This window comes from Nannospalax galili, unplaced genomic scaffold (assembly GCF_000622305.1).
Source record: "Nannospalax galili isolate Female #2095 unplaced genomic scaffold, S.galili_v1.0 scaffold611, whole genome shotgun sequence".
In the NCBI taxonomy this organism is placed as follows: domain Eukaryota; kingdom Metazoa; phylum Chordata; class Mammalia; order Rodentia; family Spalacidae; genus Nannospalax; species Nannospalax galili.
The window spans coordinates 1,081,237-1,090,508 of NW_008330486.1; the positions used below are offsets into that span (position 1 = coordinate 1,081,237).

Genomic DNA, 9,272 nt, shown 5'->3' on the forward strand with positions numbered 1-9,272 from the left:
AAAATATAATTTTACTTAATATTAATATATAATAAAATTACCATTTATAGTAACAATATTGTCTCAACAAATTCATTCCACAGCTAGCATCTAGAACTTGTCAAAATCCATGTTAAAACACCGCATGGTGCATGCCTTTAATCCCAGCACTCAGGAGGCAGAGGCAGGCAGACCTCTGTGAGATTGAGACCAGCCTGGTCTATATATATAGTGAGTTCCAAGGGCAGCTGGGACTACAGGGAGACCCTGTCTCAAACAAAACAAATCATACAAACAAAACACAGAAATAAAATCAGGAGAAAGCAAACAAACTGGGCCACTTTTGCAGCTCTAATAGCGTTGTCCAATTGCATTTACAACATTTTTCCCTCAGCAGAAAAACTACAAAACCCCTAATAATTTATATAAATGTGAAATCATGACAGCGGACTTAAAGAAGTTACATGTGTTACAACAATTTTTATTGGAAATTTGTCACAAATTATTTTAAGAATCTAGGAAGATATGCATAAGTAATTCAAAATTAGTCAATATTTCAATATTCTTCAAAATAAACTCCAGAGGAAGTTTCTTTTTAGATGCTTATGGCCAAAATCTGAATAATTTTCATAATTTTAAACTGGATCTTATTTAAATTTTTTTCAAATTAGAAATATTTCCAAGTAGACCTGCACGTTATGAATGATACAGAAACCCACCTGTGAGAGGTGAAGGAGATCCAACTGGTGTTGATGGGTTTGATGGAAAACTACTGCTTGTATGGTCAGGAGAATAAATCTAACCAGAAAACAAGAGACACATACCCATTACTATGTGATGGTAGCAAAATCCAAACCAATTCAAAGGAGCTGTTTTTCAGGTCTAAGTCACCACCCCAAGGTTCACAGGGAAACTCATCAAACTGAAGACTATTCTGTTAATAAAGCCAAAGTAGTTTCAATTTTTAAACTAGGACAAAAATATACAATTTCTATCGTGAGAGGAATAGATATCTACTTCTTAATTATTGTGGTTGGAAATAATGTAGAAGTTTCTAATTATTAGCACAGGAAACCAAGAAGTGAAGTTGGGAGGCAGAGGCAGGAGGATCACATGTTCAAAACCAGCCCAGGCTACACAGTGAGCTATATAAGACCTTGTCTCCTCCCCCATAGGGGTAGGGAAAGAGGGAGAGGAAAGGAAGAGAAAAAAGAAGTGAAGGCCAGGTATAGTGGTGCACACTTGTAGACAGTTTTTGGGAGGCAGGAGCACTGTGATTTTAAGGACAATTTGGGTACACAGTAAGATCAAGGCCAGTCTAGACTTGATGTGAATCCTTGTCTCAAAACAAATGACCATAAAGATATTTTAAAAATAATCATTAAAGAATATACCATCTAAATAATATAAAAATTATCTCACAAAACTACTTTTTTTTTTTTTTTTAAGAAAGGGTTATTTTGCCTTGGGTGTTTTGAGGGATTGAGGTAGGTAATCAATTTCCTGCTGTCTGTGCCTTCCAAGTGCTAGGATAGGGTCTGAATACTCAGTTTCAGGCAGACCATGAACTTGTGACCTTCCTGGCTCAGCTTGAAAGTTCTGGGATTACAGGTGTGTGTTCCACCAAGCCAGACTATGTTTTAAAATGGCCTTTAAAAAAACATGGTTTTGCCAGGCGTGGTGGTGCACACATTTAATCCTAGCACTCTGGAGGCAGAGGCAGGCAGATCTCTGTGAGTTTAAGGTGAGCCTGGTCTACATAGTGAGTTCCAGGCCAGCTGGGGCTATAGGGAGACCCTGTCTCAAAAAGACAAACAAACAAACAAACAAAACATGGTCTTGTTTTTTTCTTTTAAGTTACTCCTGTATCTCCTTTAAAAAGTTCTTTGTTGGATAAACAAACATTTAATCAGTTTTAGCTCCACTGATTGTGTGCTGTAAAAATGAAACTTCTTCTCAAAGGATATTCTGTCATTCTTGGAGAAAGTACAAAAACCCAAGTGTTCCAAAAAGTGTCCCCAAAATGACTGAGGACTTCTGAGCAGATTTACTGGGAGAGCAGTTTACCCAGAGGCAAACATTTGGTGTTCTGCATAAAACACACACACACACACACACACACACACACACACACACACACACACACACACAAGGGGGATAGAGATTTATCTGATAATAGAAATGGAGATTTATCTGTTAATCGATAAGATAAATATTTTAAAAAAATCCGTTTAGTCTGGGCACTAGTTCCCTAAGGTCTCTTGTGTATCAATCCTATTCTTCTTAAAGGCATAATAGTCCATCATTTTTATGTTTCTGCACTTAAGACACAAAAGTCAACTTCTGAGGCTAAATTGTGGACACATATTTTTAAAAGGAAAGTGGTTAAGTATAAAGACTGTAAACAAATAATCTTAACTTTTTGTAACCTTGGAGTTCAAAGGAATTGAAAGCTATTCAAATCATGACAAATACATTAATTTTAAAGAAAATACAATCTTTTTAAACATCTGAAACAGGCAGATACTGGGGTGGGTTCATGTAGATCAAAATCCCACTAGTTACAATTGGCAAATAGCTTTCATTTAAAAAACTTACTAATTCCAAACTGCAAATAGTTGAGTCTTTTTCCTCTAACAGACTAACCTACTTCAAATAAAAGACACACATCTGCATGATGTTTATAATTTATAGTTCTCAATGCTTTTAAATAATAACTCTCTCAAACAGCCAGATCTGGAAGTTGTATACGCAGTTAGGAAGCCATTTTGGAAAATCAAAGCTATAGAAAACAGTCTTTGGGAAGATTTAGGAATAGGAAGTTGTAGAAGATCAGTATTGTTAGTTTTAAAGTTGTTACTTAGGGCTATAGCTCAGTGATTCTACCCCCAATACAAACAAACAAACAAACAGCTGTTAACTTCCAAAGGCATTACCTTTCCACATGTTCACAGGGCTGGGTATGGTACAGCATACTAGTAATCTCAGAACTTGGAGCTTGAGGAAAGAAGACTGCCTAGCCCAAGGCTATCATGAGCAATATATGAGCCCCTGTCTCAAAACAATCAGCAAACGGAACTACAGCAAACCAAACCAAAAATTTATAGATGAATAAAAACTAGCTTCAGGTTCCATTTTGGTTCCCAGGGGTTCAAAAACATAAACTGACTTATTTAAGCTGTGTAAGTACATTAGGTAAGGTCACTAAACTTTAACAAATACATGCCTCAACACCTTTATCATTGTAAATCAGTTTCCTATATTTGAAATTCAAATAATTATACCTTTTATGAGCAACTAATGCTAATTATAAAATAGGTCTTGAATATAATATTAGTAAAGGAGGGGATGGCTGATTATACTGGTGAGTATGAGAAAAGCTTCATTTCCATACAAAATCCCATAATCACAAATTTGCCTAGCTTGCTGATTGTTAATCCTCACCTATGAGAACCCGTTAAATCCCTGGAGAGCTAACTCTCTCTGCCACACCCACAGCTCCTAGCTTGTCCTGGTGCTTACACTGTATTTCTAACCATCCATTGTCTGTCTCCTACCCTTTCTGTAGTAAAATGTGAGCTCCAGAAGAGCAAGGGCTGTCTAGTCACTGCTATGGTTTCAGATGCACAGCAGTGTTGATGAATGGCGAGAACCTGCACTAGGATTTCCAACTAGTAACTGTTAACTGGCAGGCTAACCTACACAGCATTTCTCTTCCCCTTGGCCAGGTCCCTTCAAAGTTTTCCTTTCTAGACACCTGCAGTTTATCTTCTCGTAATGGTACTCTTTGTAAAGTCCTGCCTGGTGAATGGCTCCTAAGCTGGCATCTCTCTCCTCATAATGGCTGCTGACTTCACCTAGACAGTCTCTTTTTCCTGGACAGATGTCGTGCCCCAACTTTACATCAATACTCTCTGCTACCTCTCCTTGTGTTTCTCTACTTTGATTCAGCAGCAATGTCGTGACCCCTTCTTCTTCCTTGGGCCCCCACTTTTCTTGCTGTAGACACCAATATTCACAATTCTGTTTCTAGGATAGAGACATACCATTCTCACTGCTACACCATTTTAAAACTGTGTGTGTAGCTGGACATGGTGGTGCCCACCTTTAATCCCAGCACTCAAGAGGCAGAGGCAGGCAGATCTCTGAGTTCTAGGCCAGCATGGTCTACATAGTGAGTTCCAGGACAGCTGGGGCTACAGGGAGACCCTGTCTCAAAAAAAGACAAAAACAAAACAAGACAAAACAAAAACAAACAAACAAAAAAACAAAATGTGTGTGTACAGGTGTGTGGGTCAGAAGTAAATGTCAGGTGTCAATCCTCAGGTGCTGTCCATCTTTTTGGAGATGGGGTCTCTCACTAGCCTGGAGCTCACCAAATAGGCTGGGCTGGCTGGTAAACAGGCATCAGAGATCCATCTGTTTCTGCTTTCCCAGTGTTGGGATTACAACTTCATTGACAAAACTGTACCTGAAATTTACTATAATACTTAACAGTAAGAGACTCTTTAAATGGCAGAATGTACCTTAGTATTTAGGAAATGGGAGTTGATAATAGAACTAGCAAAAGGGAATGAACCTGTCTTGGATGGTTTCACTCTAAATCCACTGCATGGCATAAGCTTTTTGGAAAAATAACGTGGTGAAGTTCCATGATTCCTGAAAATTAGTATTACTATTCTAGGCTGTGAAATCTCATACTAGTAGGCACAGACTTCTTCTGATGGTATAAATGGACTACCAACTCCTACCGTTTCTAACAGCACTGTCCTTACTGTGAAACATGGGTGACAGCTCTTTTATATCGAAGGAGGCAGAGATTATACTCCAGAGTCAGCTATGATACTATCTTAAGTGGCAGGAGAATGTTCCAACACACTAAACAGGTGTGATCTTGAATAGGCGAAGCCGTACCAAAAGTGTATCAAGGAAAAAAATGTATTTCTGGCATCGTCCAAAAGAAGCTTCTTCATCTGTACAGTAGAGTCATTTTTACCATTTTCCCATCATATTTACTGTTTCGAATTCACCAACTGGAGTGATTCCAGAGAGAATTATTATTCTTTACCTGTACTTAGGGACAGTCTAGCAAGTTACAAAAAAAAAAAAAAAAGTTGGGCATGGTGGTACATACCTTTAATCCCAGCACTTGAGAGGCAGAGACAGGGAGATCTCTGAGTTTGAAGTCAATCAGGGCTACACAGTGAGGATTCCCCCTACCCCCACCCCCAAAAGGTATCCCTTGGTAGCCAAGATGGCTCAGCAGGTAAAAGCACTTTCTACCAAGTCTGACAACCTGAGTTCAATCCCTAGTATACACATGGACAGAGAACTAATTCCTGAAAGTTGTCCTCTGACGTCCACATGGTGTATCACATAGCACATGCATATCTCCTGAACCTCCATTAAAAAAAAACCTCTCTCTCTTACTTTCATTCAAGTGGGGAGAAGAATAAAAATATCTTGCAAGTACAACACAACCTTTTGGATCACAGATTCCTTAACCTTTCTTTCTGCAGGTTTATTCTAATACAAAATTATAAGCAAATTGCATTTATTTAATAGAAATTATGGTAATTCTTGAGCCGGGTGCGGTGTGGTGGCGCACACCTTTAGTCCCAGCACTCGGGAGGCAGAGGCAGGCGGATCTCTGTGAGTTCAAGGCCAGCCTGGTCTATACAGTGAGTTCCAGGACAGCTGGGGCTACAGGGAGACCCTGCTTCAAAAAGACACACACACAAAAAAACAACAAAACAACAACAACAAAAAGAATTCCTAAAGAAATCCTAAACAATAGGCTGTTTTTTCTTTTTTGCAAATGAAGATTTCTTTCTAGACTTTCGGGCCTTTGTAAGCTTCAACATTGGTGTTCAAAGGGAAAAAAGTAGAAAAAAGTCATTCTAAAAATGGGGGTTGGGAGTGACGGGAGTAAACATAGAGCCCACTGGGCATGCGGCCCACAGTCACTCACTGTTAGATGACCAATGATGAGCAGCTCCCAATACCTTCTGCCAGGCTTAAATGTTAATATTTCTCATTTTATTGCAACAAATGAGGCTCCTCCTCCTATCAGTCATGGTCCATTCTAATCAGCAGGGTGCCAATAAAGCCAGAGGCTAATGAAAAGAGCCTCAGACAAAAAGAAACAATAGAGAGCTACCAGGCCCAACCCTGAAACTGCAAGCCCAAGGTTTTAAACACTGCAGTGCACATTTCAGTTAATCTTTATTATGCTAATGTTATTGAGTCTAAGGAACAAAGAAACTTCTTTCATGAATTACTTTAAAATGTCAACTTTCCTGGATTTTTTTTTCTTTTGTTAGAGACTACTGACCATTTAACCATCCAGATTAAAACTCTTTCTCCCTCCCTCCCTCCCTCTCCCTCTCTCCTTTCCTCTGAGGTAGAAATCAAAACATAAATTATCACAAAGAAGTCTGATATAATCAACAAAGTTAAACAGTCCTCTTGTTTGATCTCTTCGAAATTAAAGACTGAATGTTTTGATATGGTATTAGGCACTGAAATAAACCAGATGTTTCTTCCTCTATATAACTCTCCATGGGCACAATCTTAAAGGGTTATTGTCTGGCAAATGTTCAGGGAAATACATTAGAAATGGCACGAATACACAGATTTTCCTTTCCTTCTATCTACCCTAGTTTATTATCTAAACTAATGCATAATCCACAGGGCTTTGGGAACTTTGTGTAAATACTTTCATGTACAATTCTCTTTCTTACTATACTGAGATTAAGACCACAATTATCCAGGCTTAAACCTAAAATAAAGGAACCTTTGCAAATGCATTATCTGGGCTTCCATGTTTAATCACACAGTACTGTGTGCTCTTTAATACCTAAACTGAAGAACAAAGGTTGCACCCTCTGGTGTTCACACATGAAAGACCTTCTAAAGACACACATCAGACAACTGGGGAACTAGAATTAACTTCTAATGACAATGGCACTGCTTTCCATCTAAAAGTAGAAGTTGCATTAAAGATACCACATTCTGAAATCTTAAAAATTCAAAATAATCAGGGTCCTAATTTCTAAAGATCTACAATACTTAATAACAAAATTATGATATCCATGTCAGACTTGCAACTGTAATCCTCATTAAGTTTCATCTTCTCATCTGTTCTAATCCTTCGAATTCTCAGATAACAGGCTGTTTTTGTTTTTAGTACATGTCAAGCACTAAACATTATTAATGAGAATGTTAGTCTGTAAGAAAGTTGGAGAGAAAATGTTATTTGGGGAGGTGGGGGGAGGAAGGAAGGAACGTGAAGTGTGCACATGAGGGTACGTAGTGATGGAGCAGATGGAATGCATCACCATCAGCTATGACAGAAATGATTTATGGAATGACCTGGCTGTTCCTGCCTAGTAACAACACAGGATGACAGAGATGAGTTTCCATGACAACCAGAGCCCACCCACTAACTAGATCAAACATTTCTTCCTTGGTTTCCATTCAGAGTGAATTTGGATTTTCCTCTCCAAATGCCTTCTTACTTTGGTTAGTATGCTGATCATAATACAGGAGGAAACCAATGATGCCCAGAGTAACTAAAAATAAGCTTGAAGGACCATTGAGGACATCACAAATTCCTGCTTGTGCATCTGCCACAGTTTCCTCATACAGCTTTTCCTTAAATAATTATTTTTTTAAAAAGTTGCTTAATATTCAGTGTTCAAATGCTATTTGTCCTCTGACATGTGAAACATCTGCTACTGGACATTCTAGAACCAGCAGAAGGAAAATGGTATGCCAATAACACACATAAGAGTCTCTTGGATTTGACGACACAGAATAATAATTTTCTTTCTACACACACATTTTTTTTTACAATTTTTTTAAGGAAGTAAATTCAGGTAAGTTGTGACAATTCCCTTTACTCTTCCTTCACAACTCTGTAAGATTAGTGCCTATAGAAGTTAAAAAATATATTTTATTACTTTTATTTTATGTGTATGAATGTATTGCCTGTATGTGTGTAAGTGCATCCATGTTATGCAATACCCATGGAGGTCAGAAGAGGGCATCGGATCCCCTGGAATTGGAGTACAGACAGTTGTTAGCCGCCATATGGTTGCTGGGAATTGAACCCAGGTCCTCTGCAAGAGCAGCCAGTGCTCTTAACTGCTGAGACCTTTCTCCAGCCCATTAGCAGTTTTTAATAGACAAAGCAGTGGAGAAAAGAGCAGTCTAAGGCTAGTTAGCTGAGATTCTATTATATATGAGCTCTACCCTTACTAGCTGGTGATCCCCAGGGCAAACTGCTTAATCTTTTTATACTTCAGTTCCTCATCTGTGATGTGGGGATAATGATGCCAATCTTACAGGGTTTTCTTGAGGATTAAATTAAATAAGGCATGTAAATGCTCAGTGTGTTGTCAAGCACCTAGAAAGCATTCCAACCACAGCTGATCATTTCTGTGGGCCTTGTTCATGTCGCCACCATTATATGCGCGAAGATTAAACCCCAGCAAACATTTACTAAGCTCCACTCCGCACAGGGTTCCACTGTGTAGTGGAAGGATTTGACTTGGCTTCATTTCCCAGAAAACAGCTACAGAGAAAAGTTCATTTACTCAAACAGTATATAAAAAGGTTTCTCATTTAAGTACTCAACAGCTGTTTACTTGCCAGTGTTCTACCTTCCCCATGAACATCAAGAAGCATGTTTGGCAGAGAAAATAGAAGACAACTCTGGGAATTCTAAGACATACTGCTCAAGAGTAAAGAAAGAGAAGGAAAACAAGTCAAAGGAGAAACTTCAGAAAGTATAAAGTAGAATGCCTCTTGAGTAGTTAGATTTGAAATCTTTGTAGGTAACTAATGAATGTTCTCTTTTTTCTAGTTCTAGCATTCCAAGTTAATTTTAACCTTTTAAGAGTCAGGTATTAAACTATAATCACTGTGATCCCTAATATGAAGATACAGACCAGTTACACGGTACTCTAGCACCTCTTTCAATTAGTCTTACTTCTTTTATCATGAGCTCTTAAAATTTAAGGCTCAAACTTTTTGTCTTGTTCTTTTTTAATGAATCAGATGCAGCTGATTTTTTTTTTTTCTTTCTTAAAAAAGTACAGGTAAGGGGCTGGAGATATGGCTCAGGTGGTTAAGAACACTGGTTGTTCTTGCAGAAGACCCAGGTTCGAATCCCAGCACCAACATGGCAGCTAATAACTGTCCATAACTCCAGTTCCAGGGGATCCAACAGCCTGTTCTGTCCTCTGCAGGCATTGCACGACACGGGTGCACTTACCTACATGCAGACA

At 38.5% G+C, this 9,272-nt stretch overlaps 1 protein-coding gene across 13 annotated transcripts in view; it reads right to left on the reverse strand.

The window, feature by feature from the left end:
* Tcf12 (transcription factor 12) overlaps positions 1–9,272 on the reverse strand; it is a 388,060-nt gene that overhangs the window by 39,106 nt on the left and 339,682 nt on the right. For all 13 annotated transcript variants that reach the window (XM_029570687.1, XM_017801872.2, XM_029570681.1 and 10 more), the window contains one exon: positions 699–777. In XM_029570687.1, coding sequence (XP_029426547.1) covers positions 699–777 — 79 coding nt within the window. The remainder of the gene's footprint in view (positions 1–698; positions 778–9,272) is intronic.